The 17,622-nt window shown below is 39.2% G+C and overlaps 2 protein-coding genes, 1 long non-coding RNA gene and 1 pseudogene across 3 annotated transcripts; 3 read left to right on the top strand and 1 right to left on the bottom strand.

Moving 5' to 3' along the window:
• The first annotated feature begins 651 nt into the window (after window positions 1–651).
• Window positions 652–1,546, top strand: LOC117612928. Its single transcript, XR_004583607.1, has 3 exons — window positions 652–827; window positions 908–1,050; window positions 1,283–1,546. It is a non-coding gene; the product is annotated as an uncharacterized LOC117612928 (long non-coding RNA).
• A 268-nt stretch (window positions 1,547–1,814) lies between these two features.
• On the top strand, window positions 1,815–3,924 carry LOC117612932 (annotated as a pseudogene).
• A 4,702-nt stretch (window positions 3,925–8,626) lies between these two features.
• LOC117612933 (DNA repair protein XRCC3 homolog) lies at window positions 8,627–9,508 on the top strand. Its single transcript, XM_034341557.1, has one exon. It carries the CDS (start codon window positions 8,627–8,629, stop codon window positions 9,506–9,508), a length of 882 nt encoding a protein of 293 aa, XP_034197448.1.
• Window positions 9,509–9,789: 281 nt separating this feature from the next.
• Window positions 9,790–11,598, bottom strand: LOC117612934. Its single transcript, XM_034341558.1, has one exon. It carries the CDS (start codon window positions 11,596–11,598, stop codon window positions 9,790–9,792), a length of 1,809 nt encoding a protein of 602 aa, XP_034197449.1.
• Between the last annotated feature and the right edge of the window lie 6,024 nt (window positions 11,599–17,622).

Consider the following 17,622-nt stretch of genomic DNA (forward strand, 5'->3'; position numbering starts at 1 on the left):
TGCGGAGGTGCAGCTGGAATCATTTTCAGGGGGCGCTGATTTTTTCTACAGACTTGTCGATGAAACCGAATGGATGAGCTCAAGGGTAACGATACACAAAGCTGTACTTTATTACGATAATTCAATTGTTTTCTCACCTTTTTTAAGTGTAGAGTTGTATGAAATTGTGCTAATATTATATGTGTCAACTTTCAGCACCTGGACATGGCAACCTTTCTTATCCGAAAAAGGCAACTATCTCATCCGTTGGTTTTTGGAACGGACTGGACAACGGCAGATTGTTGCTTGCAGGTAAACATGTAACCATTGTGCAGCAATTTGTGCTTCATTTGTTGTCGGTTGTGCTTTTCTAATATGCCTTCATTTAAATTTGTGCAGCAATTTCTAGAGCCGTTCAAACCGACTGCCAGGAAACGTGGATCGAAGAAGGCAGCTGCTTCAAACACCGTTGACCTTCCACCCAGCAAGCTGAAGAATTTACATCACTTTGTGCGTGGTACATGGCAACACGGGTATGCCCAAGCTTGGACAAAAGTCCGGAAGGTGTATTTTCCATATAATCTGAAAGGGTCTCACTGGGTTGCAATCGAACTTGATTTCGTAAGACATACTGCAACCGTGTATGACTCCTATATTGATTATACAAAACGTTCAAAGCTGGTTACGCTTCTGCACCCTATTAGCGATACGCTGGCACGAGTGCTGTTCGATATGCACTTTTATGATGATTCTGAGGTTGAAGAGGTGAAGCAAAAGGGGCTGACGATGTCGATGTATACGCCATTCTCAGTGTGCAGCATTGCAGATGTGCCACAACAACGAGATGGGTAACGTTTGTGAATTTTGTGATGTTTATCCAAATTTGACATAACTGCAGTTCTAATTTCCCAACTAATTGGCCTCACAGTGCGTCTTGCGGAATCTTGACCGTCAAATTCATCGAGCATCTCAGTGCTGGGATGTCGGTAGATAAAGTTGACCCTTTGAAGATCAAATATTACCGACTCAAGCTTGCAATTGAGGGTTTAAGGGGGGAGGCATATTTATGAGGTAAATTTCTTCATGTCCGTTAATTCACCTCACGCTGGAAGTTTCTTTTCGGCTGTCTATGCCAACACAAATACAAAAACTGATTTGGTACTATGAACTGATTTGGCAGGATGATATTTGGCAATATGAACAATGAACTGATTTGGTGGCAGTTACAAATGAACATAGTCTTCATTCTGGAACTTCCCTTCATAAATGCCTTCATCTGCACTGAACCCAATTGTTTTTGCAGGTCGGTCTCAACCAAGGGTTGATTGCAATATTCCAACCAAGATGACCATACACTGTTATTTGATGTAGGTTTTTTGTATGACATGGCTTTGCTTTAATTGGTTTGGTTGTTCCAAGTTTTATGTACACAATCTCACAGTAACTGCCGAGTCGTTTTTCATTTCATGTATTTGTCCGTGGTATTTTGTTCCCCAATATTCTGATTATGGTCAATATGTAAACATTACTGTGGAGCTTATTGCATGTTTTCTTTATTTTGTGGCCATGACTTATGTTCTTGCAAACCCTTTTTCTTCAACTTCTCTTGTTTCTGTCATCTGAAGTCTTTCTAGTCATTCAACACAAAATTTATCGCCTAATACTGTGGACTAGCAGAACAAGTCTTACGAGGCCATACATAAATAGCCACAAGTTGTCATACATGTATATCAAAAGTGTGAAGTTGAAACCTACAGACGACAAGGGAAGAAGGAAGCTCTGTCCCATACAGGTGATTGATGGAGTAAACATGTTTATGCCACCATACCAAATTGATTGCCCCTTGAATTGCACTTGACGCTACCACAATTGTAGGGGTGGACCTTGGCCAGGGTCTGCGGGAATGGATATTCAAAAGTACATAAAGGTTGAGAAGGTTCCTGGTTGCCAGTTGGAAGATTCAGTGGTTCGCAAAGGAGTAATGATTAACAAAGATGTTATTGCACCTGGAAAAATGAGAAGAAAGATTTTCAACCAACGCATCATTCTTCTTGATTGGCCTCTCAAATATAAGAAAGGCGAGAACCAAACAAATGCTGAGTTGCTTAAAGAAGAAGATTGGGGAGTCCTGCTACAATTGGAAGAAGAATACATCGAGAGGCTATGTGTGCAAATATTGAAGTTTAAACCAGATGTGGTTATCACAGAAAAGGGGCTTAGTGACTTGGCATGCCATTATTTTAGCAATGCCGGCGTCAGTGGAATGAGGAGGTTGCGGAAAACAGATAATAACCGAATTGCCAAGGCTTGTGGGGCTGTAATTGTTAACAGACCAGATGAATTGCAACAGTCTGATGTTGGTACAGGCGCTGGGATATTTGAGGTTAAGAAAATTGGTGATGAGTTTTTTGCATTCATTGTTGATTGCAAAGAGCCTAAAGCATGTACTGTGCTCTTGAGAGGTCCTAGTAAGGATCTGTGAAATGAAGTGGAAAGGAATTTGCAGGTATAATGGTTTTACTTCTTTGTCCCCATTACGTAGAATAAATATATTATGCTGAAATTTGTTATTTACTCCCTTATATCTGGTCATAGGATGCCATGTCTGTAGCAAGAAACATCCTCAAGAATCCGAAACTTGTTCCTGGTGGTGGTGCTACAGAGTTAACTGTATCTGCTACATTGAAGCAAAAGAGTTCATCTGTAGAAGGTATAGAAAAGGTAAAAGCTCCTTTCCTCATCCAAAAGTTTGGTATTTCTTGTGTAAAACTCGTCCAAGAATAACTCCTTGTGGAAGTAGAAATCTAAATTCTGTGAATAAACTGGCTGTCACTTCAATTCACATGCTCGTTGACATACTTTAGATTAAGAATGTTTTGTGGTTTCACTTTACATGCATTTTATTGGAGTTTTATGGGTACACGTGTTTTTATGGTAAAACAGTGGCCGTATGAAGCTGCTGCTATAGCTTTTGAGGCTATACCACGTACTTTGGCTCAGAATTGCGTGGTGAATGTGATTAGAACAATGACGGCGCTGCAGGGAAAGGTTTGAATCTGTTTTGTATGGCTTTGTTCAGTTTTGTTATGATTTGTCATTTCTATATACGTTCTGATGCATCATTATTATTTTGGTCAGAATATGATGCATCATTTAGATCCTAACCACAATTTTTTTTCCATAGCATGCAAATGGTGAAAATCATGGATTGGCATTGATGGTAACACTGGTGTCATAACTGATGTGAAAGAGAAAAAGATAGGTGGATATCTTTTTGGCTTACTATTGTTGCTCTCTTTTATTTCCTTCACTATCTCAATATTCAAATTTGTTGGGTGATTTATATTTGCTGAAAGCTCTGAAATAGGACTTTTAATGTAGTATTGTTCTCAAATGTATCCATTATATGTCCCTTTATTGATATGGCATAAGTGTCAATCTTCTGGTTTATATTGTCGATTTGCTTCAGTAGTAGTTATAGTTTAGAGCTTCTCCCAATATATTTCGACAACACTCATGTGAGGGGAAGTGCTGTTGTCGTGGTTATTACTAAATTTCCCAATAAATTTATTTTGTTGGTAAGGCTGTTCATTTTTATGAATTATGATGTCAGATATGGGATGCCTACAACGTGAAGGCCCAGAGTTTTAAAGCGGCCATAGAAGCTGCTTGCCTACTTCTCAGAATCGATGACATTGTGAGTGGGATGAAGAAGAAGCAGCCTCCTGGTGCCAAAGCTCCTTCCAAGCCTCAAGTTGAGACAGAAGGCGATGCAGATAATGAGCAAATAATTCCGGAGTGCTTATCGAGAGCACGTGGTTATCTCAGTTTGAATGAAGTTTTGCTTTAAAGAAGAAAAAAAGGAGCATTATAAGTTTGATGAGGATATTTTTTAGGTTTGTAATGTCACCTTAACTTGGTAGTGTGTGTTTTGTCCCTCTTCTTTGTTTCTCAATCCGCGAGGGGTGGGAAAGAAGAGAAGTCTTCTTATTGGAGAATGCTAATGTTAGTTTGACATGTCATCTGTGTAGCGAACACAATTTATTTGTTCAACTTCGTGGATTGGCACAGTGGAGCTTATTTCTACCATTCTTCTGAATGATTGTTAACAGTCGAAACTTAGTTATTGACACAAATATGTACTTTTCTAAAAGTAAGAAAACAAAAAGTTTTTCATGGCCAAGCATCAATTTTAATAAGCCAGTGTGGCACCTAAAACACACAACGTCCGGCACTGTACACAAACTTGTGGAGGAAAGGATTCATATTGAGCATCTATTTTATCCACTTAGGGAGAGTAAGAATTGATCTTGTCACTCCCATATTCAACCAATATGCCACGTATTGATTCAAAGCAGACCTAAAAAATGAAACGAAAGCAGATAAAAAACCCTAGACACGGCCAGGTGATGCAACTGAAATTGGCAAATAGCAAAGATGACATAAAGTCTGGGACTTCACAAGCGAGGCTGAACGAGGATGAAGCTGTGAGGGTTGCATACAAGCATGGGACGCCTCTTGAAGGAGGCAAAATTGGTGATTCTGAGCCTGTGGATTTATTTTCTAGTCCTCAGCATATTCCAAAGTAGGGCAATATATCTACAATACGAAGGCAATATAAAGGCAATCTGACCACAATAAAGCTGCAATACGAAGGCAATAGTAGGGCAATATGGCCACAATAAATATATAATACGAAGGCAATACTAGAGCAATTTAAGTACAATATAAAGGCAATATTAGGGCAATATACATACAATACATACACATTACAGTATTAAGGGAATACAAACACAATACAAATGCAATATTAAGTCAATGTACATACAATACATACACATTACAGACAACATTTCACACATGCGAAAGAAATCGCCTCCCAAACTGAACAATACTATCTATCCCGCGAAGGGAAAATGAAGGCAACAAAAGATCCATGTACTTGGGTGAGATGAACTGAAGCAGCATTCACCGTTACTACAGGTCCATCAAAAGATCCATGTCTTTGTCCTTTCTTCTCGCTGCATGCACGAGGCTATGATGAGCCATTCCATCAAAACCCATATTCAGTACCTGCCAGACACCAGCTACATCAATTTCACTCCAATTGTGGTCTGGTGAGATGACCGAAGCATAATCTCGGAACATTTCGAAGCCGTTGTTGAAACATTCAACCATTTCATGGTTATATTCTTCAGATTGTGTGAATGTTTTGAGGGCATTTTTCTTTGTGTCTTCCAATTTCAACTTCAAGGACTCTAACTCTTTGCTCCGAATTTTTGCTTTAAGAGCTTGCTTCACCTCTCCAGCGTATGCTTTGTTCAACTTGTTGGCCAAGTTTCCCATAACTTGGCCATGAATATCGCACTTACTCTCCCACCAATCCGTTGCCTTTGACATATATTGGAGGTGGTGCTTGACGGCAGAGATTTTGTCAAGAGGATCATGAGTCTCAGCCTCACTTCCAGATGAAGTGGGATCATGATTGGGAGTCCGAGGTGGAGATGGGAATGGCACATGCCAGGGCTGGTCCCCCGGGTAACTCACATGCTCGTTAGGAGGGCGTACATCCGACATGTTGAAGTATTACTGGGGACAATTCACAGCTGTTGCCTGCAACAAAACAAATAGAGGTACATTCAGTCTCCAGTTGTAAACGACTATATGGTTAGGTTGAGTGGAGAATATTTGCCTTTCAGTAAGACTAATTACCTTTCCCGTTAAGAAGGTGCCTCTGTTGCAGTTCTATATAGGAAGGTTGAGTTATATGTACGAACTTATATGAGGTAAATTGGGTTTTGTGTTGGTGCATTAAATTGATGGGATTCAAAACTACACCATTAACTCCTTGGCTGTAAGTTACAGCAGTACAACATGACATTAACAACAATAAAATTGGCTTCCAAACGACAAAAAACCAAACCTTAATGGGAAATAGGAAATTGTGGATTGGAACCAAAAATAGGACTATGTAAGTAAGCATTTATTGCGATTTTCAGAACACAAAATTGGAAAATAGGAAAATAGCAAAACACTAAAATTGGAAATTTGGAAAAGTGACAACTTAAAACTTGGATATGGGAAATAAGGAAACTTGGAAAATTGGAAATTGAAGAAAAGAAATATGGGAAAAACGGAAATACGAAAAAATGGAAAGTCGGAAAGTTGAAAAATTGGAAAATTGGAAAATTGGAAAATTGGAAAAAGGAAATAAGGAAAAATTGGAAACAGGAAAGTAGGCAATAGGATCAAATGATAGTTGGAAAATTGGAAAATTGGAAAAAGGAAAAAAGGACACTTGGAAAATAGGAAATTTGGAAATTGTAAATTGGAAAAGAAAGCAACTTGGAAAATTGGAAAATTTGAAATTGGCCAAAAGGAAACTTGGAAAATAGGAAAATAGGAAAATAGGAAATAGGAAATAGGAAATAAAGGAAACTCTGAAAACATGAAAATTTGAAAATTCGAAAATTCGAAAAATCAGAAAAAAGGACACTTGGAAAGTAGGCAAATAAGCAAATTGGGAAATTGAAAATTGAAAATTGAAAATTGGAAAATTGGAAAATTGGAATATTGGAATATTGGAATATTGGAGAACTGGATAAATGAAAAATAGGAAATAAGGCAACTTGGAAAATAGCAAAAGTGGAAATTGAACAAAAGGACAGTTACGAAAATGAAAAATTTGAAATAGGAAAAAAAAGGAAACTTAGAAAATAGTCGAATTGGAAATAAAAACATTGGATAAATGGACAAAAACTTAAATTTTGAAAATTGGAAATAGGAAACAGGGACACATGGAAAATCAGAAAACTGGAAACAAATTGAAATTGTGGAAATGGGAAATAAGACAATTACCATATTGGACAATTTTAATTACTTTCTGAATTAGGCAAAGTAGGCAACTTTTTTTAAGTACATAATGGGAAAATGGGAACATTGAAAAATTGGAAAACTGGAAATAGAACAAAAGGAAACTTGGGAAATTGCACAATACGAAAATAGGGAATAGGAAAAAAATAATGAAAAATTGAAAAATTGGAAAATTGGAAAATTGGATGACACATGGAAAATAGGAAAATATGAAAAATGGCAAAATGGAAACGAATTGAGATTGGTGAAATGAGAAATAAGACAATAACCATTATTGGTCAATTAGAATGAGTTGGTGAATTTGGCAAATAGGCAACTCCCTTATTTCAATGACATAATGGGAAAATGACCAAGTTGGGAACGTCCAACATACAAATATATTACAAAAACGCATAAAGTCAACCTGGGTAATAACTCCCGCCCATACTATCCCGCCTAACACTCCCGCCAATCCCTCCCGCCAATTACTCCCCCTAATCCCTCCCGCCAATAACTCTCTCACTTACTGGTTTGGTCATTAAAATTTGCAGGTATATTAATCAACCCGCCTGTTTGAAATGAAAACTTCCATCACATTAACTGCTGCTTACAGCCACTACCTTCCCCACAGATTTAACTCACATCGCATTTAGTCCCCTGTTGTTCCAATTAAGTTGTACAGCAGCCAACAATAAATATCAAAGACCATGGCCCATAACCTCACACCAAACCCAACGATTTCAATTACTGAAGGAGGGGAGACTGAAACAGAAGCCAAGTCACCGAATTCTCTCCCTGCAGACTTGGTCCATGGCATACAGCAATGTCAACGCAATACCATGTTTTGGAAAAATCTTCATGCAGACATAGTTTCAAAAATTGTGGAGGGCCAAGCTAGATGGGGTGTCATTAAAAGCCGCACAATTCGCTGTCGTTATCATGCGCGCATGCATCTCCTACATATAAAGAGAATGAAAGAAAAAATTGAACTTGCCCCTGCCACTGCAATTATGGTATTCAAGGAATCAGAAGCAATGGCCAAGTTGAAGCAAGAACAAGTGGAAAGGGGATTCGAACTATTTCGTAAATTTGCAATAATTTTGGATCCGGCAGGAAACTGGGCCAAGATCACTGTGGCCGGGGTCATGAATTTCATGGGTCGCGGTCACCGCACTTGAAGAGTATGCAACTTCGAATTTGTCAACAGCAGGGAAATGGAACTATGAGGTCGCGTATTTTTGTATTATGTAACGATTGGGTGGCCTGTGGTTGTATTATGTAAGTTTGGAAATAGGAATGTATGGAATGATGAAGCCTCATTTTGTAGGGAAATGGAACTATGAGGTGGCGTACTTTTGTATTATGTAACGATGGGGTGGCCTGTTGTTGTATTATGTAAGTTTGGAAATAGGATTTTATGGAATGATGAAGCCTCATTTTCTATTTCTGCGTATACAGTTTATCGGTCTCCAGTTCTGTGGCGATATAACGGCAATATATATGCAATAAACATGCGGATAGTGGCAATATTATGTCAATATCAGGACAATAGAGTGGTGATAGAGTCACAATATGATCCTATTAGAGGACGTACTGCATCAGAATATGGTTTAAATTATATGGTCCAAAAATATACTAATAAATAAACAAAAAAGTAATTACAACCTGGAAAAAGGATGAATTAAACATTCCTTAAAAGATAGATGTCCTACAGTACAGACCTTGAAAATGAACTCTATATATATATAATGCATGCCTTGTAGCACCATCACATCCCCCCCTAAATGACACAAACATGACACCCAAAAACCTCATGCTCCTTCCTCTTTCAACCCCTAAATTATCCATTGGATGCCCAATACTAGATCACTGCTTGGGGGGTGGGATAGCCTGCAACTCCATAACAGAATTAGTAGGGGAGAGTGGTTCTGGGAAGACGCAGCTTTGTCTCCAACTTACGGTGCGAGCTCAGCTCCCACCCTCACATGGCGGACTAGGGGGCTCCTCCATCTACATATTCACAGAATTCAGCTTCCCATTTCGTCGATTGCAACAACTAGGCAACCTTTATCATGCATCATACCCCAACTTATTAAGGTTGGAGCCATTGGAAGACATATATGTTCATGGTGTTCATGATGCTCAAGAACTCATCCATGTCCTTGGAGACATAGAAGCATTTATTGCCATTGATCACCCCCGCCTACCTGTGAAACTCATTGTCATTGATTCCATTGCTGTATTGTTCCGATCACAGTATCAGACAACACCGGCAGATTTGAAACGGCGGTCTGAAATGTTCTTCAACATATCTGGGACATTGAAGGGTTTAGCAAATAAGTATGGGTTGGCGGTGGTTGTCACCAACCAAGTGGTGGATTTTATTGGGCCCCATCATGGAGTGAATGGGGTGAGGTTGGGAAACTTGGAGTCCCTGGACACATCAGGCAGACGGGTGAGTCCAGCTTTGGGACTGGCTTGGGCACATTGCATAAATTCAAGAGTGTTCTTGGCAAGACATGAGCAATCTATTGAGGTTGACATTCGTAATGCTCCTTCAACAAGTATATGTAGTCAAACACATAGGACATTTCACCTTGTATTTGCCCCACATCTGGCCTATGCATCGGCCGAATTTGTGATAAAAAAAGAAGGTATAGTCGGAGAATCACAGTAACTGTGTAATATAGGAATTCTAAGAACTTTAATGTTTTGGATCCATTTGGAATTACATTCCAGTCCCTTTAATTTCGCACTCAAATTATAATTGCAATCGGAAAGCAATACCAGTACAATAAAAGGTCAATATAATGGCAATCTGTGAGCAATACAGAATGCTGTAGCAATGCAACCCAAATAATGCAAATTGAAAAGAATTCCCATTCAACATAACACGAAACCCACCACAAATAAAAGTTGAGTTCACATGACCTACCAAAGCAACACAAATCTTATTGTCTAAGATACATTGCGCAATGGAATATTGTTTTTACAGGTGCTTTTATTGTGGCCTGCAGAACCGCACCTTGAGCACTTTCTTCTAATGCTGCCCTCTCCTTGCGAGGGAATTCTTAACTTCTTTCGTCTGCCTGGCATGACCCTTGCCAAGGGAGGCAGCACAACTCGACTTCGAACATCTTCAGGAGTATCCCACATTCCGTGAGGTTGTACCGGGTAGATGCTATCCGAATAAGCATCCATCCAGGTTTTTCGAGTGTAATACCGAGAAGCCTTTGCATATACACTTACTTTCAAGAAGCGGCAAACTGCAACTACATGCTTGCAAGGTAGCTGCTCAAGCTGAAACTTTCTACAACTACAACTGTTGTTCGTCAAATCTACGAGGCCGTCCATATTACCGTCCAAAACATTATCCTGTGCATTATTCACTTTAACCACATTCATCCTTGCAGCATCCTCCAACCTGTTCCTCAACTTCTTCTCTCCAAAATTGGGGCACAATGTTGTTGTGCAATTCAAATCCAACTCACGACGTTCGGTGAACCATTTCACAAGGAGATTAACAATTTCCCCTATCAAATGAACCACTGGCAGCATTCTTGCAAACCTAAGGACTGAGTTGATTGACTCTTCAATATTTGTTGTCATTACATTGTAGCGGCGTCCATCCATGTGAGCTCTAGACCACTTATGTAACCCTGCCTCTTCAAGATATTGAGCAACATGTTCCTTTCGCTCGATCTTGCGAAAATGACCATCAAATTCAGCAATGGAATAAGATTTCGCAGCCTTCTCAAAGTGCATAAGTATGTGATCACGCTTTTTCAACTTGAAAGTGCATTTCATGTTCCCCTTCATATGATAAAAGCATATGCCATGTTGTGCAGTTGGAAAAATTTTGTTCCACACATTCTCTATGCTAACATTGCGATCAGAAATAATAACAAGATTGGGACACTCACCAATGGCTTCATGAAGTTTAGTGAAAAACCAATGCCATGATGCATCCGTCTCCAAATCCCCGATCCCAAAAGCAAGAGGATATATATTTAGATTACCATCGAATGCATTTGCTACAAACATAACACCCTTGTACTTGGATTTTAAATGAGTGGCATCCACGGCTATAACTGGGCGCATGGAAGAACGGAACCCTCTAATGCATGCGCCAACCGCCATAAATAAATACACAAAGTGATTGTTCTCATCAGTTCGGATGTCTGTTTTTGTGCCGGGATTCATACGCTCCAATTCATAGCAATAAGCTGGAAGGATATAATATGCCTCCTCCGCTGATCCTCTAATGGACAATAGAGCTAACTCCCTTGCTTTCCAAGCTTTCGAATAATGGATGGTGCAACCAAAGTTGTGTTTCACATCTCTCATAATGTCACTTGGTGTGTATATTGTCCGACAATCCTTCAACTTCCTTTTAAGTGAACTGGCTACAAGTGCTGCGGTTGCTTGACGATGCTTGTCGCTTACAAACCTCAAATCACATTCATGGACAGTTGTACACCTCACAATCATGAAGCTGTATTCTCCAATTCTCGATGCTCGGACCCGCCATGGGCATGGACGTTGAGAACAAACCACAAGCAACCTCTTAGTGCAAGAGAATTGCACCTTAAATTCAAAGTGGCCTCTTAATGCCGTCAACCGTAACTCCGTCAACAATGTTTTCTTACTAGAGAAAATTTGCCCAACTGTAATTTTCGGATTCCAATCGCTTCGTGAAAACCAGCTGTCCAAATATGCTTCTTCATCTTTTACACCGACTGCATTATACCGATTTTTTTCACCCATTTGACTCCAATAATGTTGACGAGTGGGTTCATATTCTCCTCCTAAACGCATTTTTGGCAACTGGCCAGCTGTGTTCGAGCACCCCAAATTAGGAGGGGCAGAGTACACTGACACTTCATTTCTTTCAGTACCATTATCACCACCATGCATCTCCTCCACCTAGCTAAAATCAATCATATCCATAAAATCTGTCCCTACTTCACCTCCCAAATCAGTGACATTTGTATTATTCCAAGTTACTTCATTGCTTTCAACAATGGCAACTGAAGAATGACCCATCCGACTACTATCTATCGTGATATGCATACTATGAACTACATCATTTGTCAGTCCTTTATCTTCTATACTCACGAGTAAGGGAGCTAGTTTTGAAGGTGTTACCTCGGAATTGTACTTCATAAAAAAATTGACATCATCATCTTCCTCAATCTTTATGTGCTTCCACTCATTCGAGGCCACCAAAACTGAGAATTTTAAGCAAATCTTGTCTTCCCTGATGTTTGTATTACCAATCTGATGCACACGGTCCAACAGTTCAGCAAATTTGATGGTCCGTGGAACTATTAAGCCTTTTGAGTCTCCCCCTTCGTATTTGCACATCTTCTTCGAGGTGACCCATTTTCCATTGTAGCACACGAGAATAACAATTGTCTCCATTTCTGACCATGACAAAACAACATTTCATTCACACAATAATATAACCACAATAAACATACAATAGAATAGCAATATAACCATAATATAGCCGCAATATAGTAGCAATATAGAGGCACTATAATAGCAATATAACAGCAATACGACTGTAAAATAAGAGGAACACAACCACTGTACACTGGTAACACATCAGAATCACACTATACAGATCTACTACATCAAATCGAAAATCCCAAGTTTCAAGATTCACATATCCAGACCAATCTAAATGGAATTGGTACAAACCCAGATGAATGAGCATGAATATTCAACAAAACCTAACCCAAAGACATTAAAGCAAAAACGAATTTAACACAAACCGAAACAATCAAACTATAACTCATTTCACATAATCCCACTGATATTAACAAAATAACCATGAACAATACCTTTTCGGGGTCGGAAATCCACTACAGATTCAACGTTGCAAGCAGCTATTCAGAAGACATTGCTGAAGGGAAGGGTTCGCGATTCCAAACAAATAGCAACAGATCGAGTAGGGGAGAAAGAGCGGCTGCGGTATGAGAAAGAGAGCAAAGACAGAAACAGAGAGTTGTGCTAGAGAGAGAGAGAGCCAAGATAGAAAGAGCCAAGACAGACCCAGAGAGCTGCGATAGACAGCTACCAAAGAGAAAGAGAGTTGTGCCAGAGAGAGAGAGCTGTGTGACCTAAGAGAACAGACCAAATTTCTGAACTTGTGAAAAATCAGCAATAAGGGTACAATAATTTTATATTTATAGGTGATAGTTCCAAAATTTTTAAAAAAGGGTGGTATTTTCAGTTACAATTATGAAAATGGTGGCATTTTGGGCTATTTCCCAAAATTATTTACCAAAAAAAGATAAGTCAAAATAAATAGCTACTTTGTTATTGGAATCCACAAAGCATTTTTAAAAAGGGGAAGGTCAGACCACAAAGCTATAAATTAGACCCAATCATAAAAGCATTGCACCAAATAAGAGCAACCGTAATTGCAAAAATTAATGATAAAGCTTCATCATTACATTTCACTATTTATGCATGTAATAACCCAAAACAAAATATCTAAAAAGTAGGATTAATATCTTCTAGCAAAAAGACAATTTTGCCCTCGCATTATTTAATAGGAAAAAAGTTGACTTTTTGATCGAGAAAGAATTTGGCAATTCCGTTTGCGCCATTGCGTAGAGCACGGCGAAACTAGTCCGTAGACACGGAGTAGACCCGAATCGGAGTTGTAACGAAGAAAATACGATCAAAATACCGCGAAGGGCAAAATGGTAATTTGGTCAAAAAGTCATATTTTTATCCCTTTTCTCCTTCTCTCTCCTCATTTCTCTCTCCTCTCTCTCTCTCTCTCTCTCTCTCTCCCGAGTTCGCCCAGCAGCCGACCTTCCTCCCTTCTCGACGTCGCCACGGCCAGCACACTTGGAGCCGATCTCCGCCGTTGGTACCAAACGAACCACCGCTTGACCGCCGTCACTTCTTGACCAGCCGCTGCCGTTTCAGTGGCCGGAGTTCGCCGGAAAACACCATTTTTGCAAGATTTCCAATTTGAACTTTGAGCTCTTCGTTCTCCCTCAATTCTCCACCAAATCGATCGAGTAAGGTATGGTTTCTCAGCTATTTTTCATGTTCTAGCTGATGGATGTATGGGTTTCGATCGATTTTAGCTCTAAACCGTTCGATTTTCGACTTGAAGTTTGGCCGAAACTTCGGCCGTCGTGATCTACTGTATCTGGTCACTTTTTGGGGTATGTCCAAGAACAAAAGTGACTCCAAATGGGGTGTTTTACCTAGGATAGGAGTTTGGAGTCTTGGTTCCGAGATTTTTCGACCACCCGAAATCGCTTAGGACACCCAAATCTGCCCGAGCGTGAGGCAGGGCGTGGGCGAGGGTGGTGAAGTAATTCTGTGCAGTTTTGTGATCCTCGTGTCATCACGAGTGCGTAGGATTTTGCGGATCTCGATTCGGAGTCCGTTTGAGCCCTGAACGGATTTTCCATATCGCGCGATCCTTGGGTGCAGTGTCGTCGAATCGTTGGATCGCACCGAATTTTGGATATGTCGGTCTACATGATTTCAGGATCGTGTAGGATTAGACGGATTGCGAATCGGAGTCCCAGATACTCCGAAATCGCGAACCCTGGGGCTAGGGTTTGAATTTAAAGCGATAACGCGATTTTGGCCAATCCGACAGTCCGTTTCGGACCAAATTCGCCGAACATGGTTCCTTCTCTGTAAGAAACCTTCAGAGAAGCCTAGATTGGCCATCGGAGACCGTGGACCCACGGGGTCCCGATCGGTCGATCTGGCAGCTTATCGCTTAATAAGGCTTCGGGTCTCTTAAGGCCGTTCTAACTGTCTAAAAAGCTAATGTGAGCATAAGAGTAACTTTAAAACGAGTGCACGTATTTCTAGGAGCCGGGGGGCAGGGTGTTTAATTTAAATTCTTTTTATTCAGCAATTTATTAATTTATTATTCATGGATAACCAGGCACCAAAGGTCCAGTCGACCTACAGAAGGGACCTTCGAAGGGTCCAGCTCGCTCGGACCAACTGTGAGTGGACTTTCTTTCATGAATGATTTTATATAAATGAGTTATATAGATGATTTCTACAAATAAGATTTCATCAGTGATTTTATATTGATTTTATATAAATAAGTTTTTATAAATGAGTTACCTGAATAAATTTCAGTATTTGATCTTGAATAAGTGATGTTACATGTTTTCCTAGCATGAAATGTAGCGTAAAAATCCTTATTTTTATATTACTCAGTTGAGCAGTACATTTGAGATTGGTGATTCAGAATAGCAGCTTAACTCAGATTTATCAGATTATAGAGAATTATCAGGTTTTTCTAAAATAGTTGTTTTAGAACCACCATGTACCCGCCTTTTATTTAGTGATTACCCTCAGACGGACCGATGTCTACGGACATCCAGTCTGTTTACAGTTTAGTCAGTGCACTTAACTTTGCCTCACGAGTTTCGGGGACGCTCGGACCGTGAGTGCCAGGATTTGCGGCTCGGCAGACTTGGTGTCCCGAGACTTGCCAGGATTGCGGCTCGGCTGACTCTGTGTCCCCGAGACCTGCCAGGATTGCGGATCAGGTTGACTACGGTCCCCTGCATCCTGCCAGAGCGACTCGAGCTGACTTGGTGTCATCGAGGACCTGCCGGCGGATCAGGCTGACCATAGTCCCCTGTATCCTGCCAGTTTGCGGCTCGGATAGACTGCGTGTCATCCGAGACCTGCCAAGGGAATTGACGGACTTACAAGGGTACTTCTAGGTGGTACTTTTAAAGGAATTTCAGTGTTTTATGAAATTATTGTTTTCAGAAAAGTTGATATCAGTTTTCTTAACATTCGTGCCGTTTTATATCTATATATATATATATACACATATACGTATACCTGTTGATTTACATGCTTTATATAATTGATTACCGATGAACTTTAGATTTACATATATAATTATTGTGACTATGGGGGTTATTATGTTTATAAACTAGTTCGAGAACATTCTTTTTGTCCACTCACATTTTCAACTTGTTTTTCGCCCCCAGGCCGTAGATGCTTGCAGGCATCCACCACCGGGCCACTCCCAGCTTCCGCACCGCCAAGAAACGTAGGGTTTTATCGTAAAAGTTCTTGAAACCTTGTAAAGTAGTAGAAAATACTTTGATATCTAGTTTTAGTAGAAAACTTGAACTGGTGAATGTTTGATTGACTATTCTGGCAGTTGGTGTGGATATGTATATGATTGTTTGACAGGTGGAAAAATTTGGGTTTGGTCAAAATACAGGGGAGACTCTGCCGAATTTTCGGCAGAAGGCTAAGGGAAAGTTTAAAAAGAATTTGAAACGAGAAGGGTAAAAAGGTCTTTTGTGCCCGACATTCGCCAAGTGTCGGACACGCACAGGACTTGGCTCGAATTCCAAAGTGGAAATTGGGTCGAGTCCTGTCAATGCATGTTATGTAAACCCCGTAACCTTCAAATCTCAAGCTTTTTTTTTCATCTTTATTCTCTCGAAACTCTTAAATTCTCATAGTCATAGCCACAAACAACAAATTATCAATACACAAACTCAAGCATATCCAACACCAAGCCAAGCACATGCATTCTCATTTACTAAACTTGTTGGTCTTTAGTTCCCATACTCCAAACTCTTATGCCAAGTTCATATAATCTCATATCAACATCAGCAAGTCATGTTCAACTCATCCAAAGCAAGCAACATCTTTACTCATTGCTAGAAGCTTCAATTTTATGCTTTGTTCTTCCGTCTTCTACCTCTCTTTCTTGTGTGAATCTATACTATTTTCGACGTCTCCCCTTAGGACTGGCCTCCAAAGAAACAATTTAAATTCTTAGAAGAAAAAAAGTACCTGATATTTTCCTTATTTATAGGACCTAAGCTAACCCTAAACTACCATATATGGTCAACGATTATGACATTTCTTAACCACCTACTTCAGGCTTATACACCAACGATCTTTTAAAAAAAAAAAAAAAAAAAAAAAAAGAAGAAGAAAACTTATGAGAACAAATAAAGATCCGTACTCAAATAAACTAATTCAAAAATATAGGTGAGGGCTTGGATAATTTAAAGTATAATTTCTAAAATTCATCAAAAATATCTTCGAGCTCCGAAACGTTCTCCAAAAATTTCTAAGGACTCGTATTCACCTCTACTATTTCTATGTAACCTCTATTTCTCTAAATAACATGCAAAACTTTTCCAAAACACTTTTCTAGCACTTCTTATAATTTAAAATAAAACCACACTAATTCAACTTAATTCAAAACTCTTCTTTTAACTTCAAAAAGTTGGTGTTTACACACTTGTGAGAGTTTCTAAAATTACAAAAAATTATCGGGGCTCATAAATGAGATGTGGCTTAGTCTTGGGTGTCGTGGCATAGACTGGTATGAAAAACATGTATTAGATTTGAGATAATTTACTTCTTTGTGCGCTAATTCAGACAGGGGTGGGCATCAATTTAGTCGAACTCATGAAATTAATCAATTTAAACTATAATTATCGATTTGGTTTGGTTTAAAATAAGAAAAAATCAAACCGAACCGGTATATAGTTTAATTTTAAGCTTTTGTAAACCGGCCTAAAGCAAAACAGATCGTGTATGTGTATATTTATTTATTTATATTTTATTTACATGTTTAATTTTCTAATTATGTAATAACAAATATTTGGATTTTTTTTTTTTTTTTGGTCGAAACAATATATGGATATTTGCATTGAGCTATATTAGTCATTGAAATTTGAAGTTTTATGGCATGTTGAGCTTTAGGATGATTTTGTACTCTATAAAATGATTTAAATA

The sequence above is a fragment of the Prunus dulcis genome, unplaced genomic scaffold (genome assembly GCF_902201215.1).
Source record: "Prunus dulcis unplaced genomic scaffold, ALMONDv2, whole genome shotgun sequence".
Lineage (NCBI taxonomy): Eukaryota > Viridiplantae > Streptophyta > Magnoliopsida > Rosales > Rosaceae > Prunus > Prunus dulcis.

Excerpts from the sequence above, each read along its gene's own strand:
- LOC117612934 (XM_034341558.1), bottom strand. The coding sequence starts at position 11,598 with ATGGGTGAAAAAAATCGGTATAATGCAGTCGGTGTAAAAGATGAAGAA.
- LOC117612933 (XM_034341557.1), top strand. The coding sequence starts at position 8,627 with ATGACACCCAAAAACCTCATGCTCCTTCCTCTTTCAACCCCTAAATTA.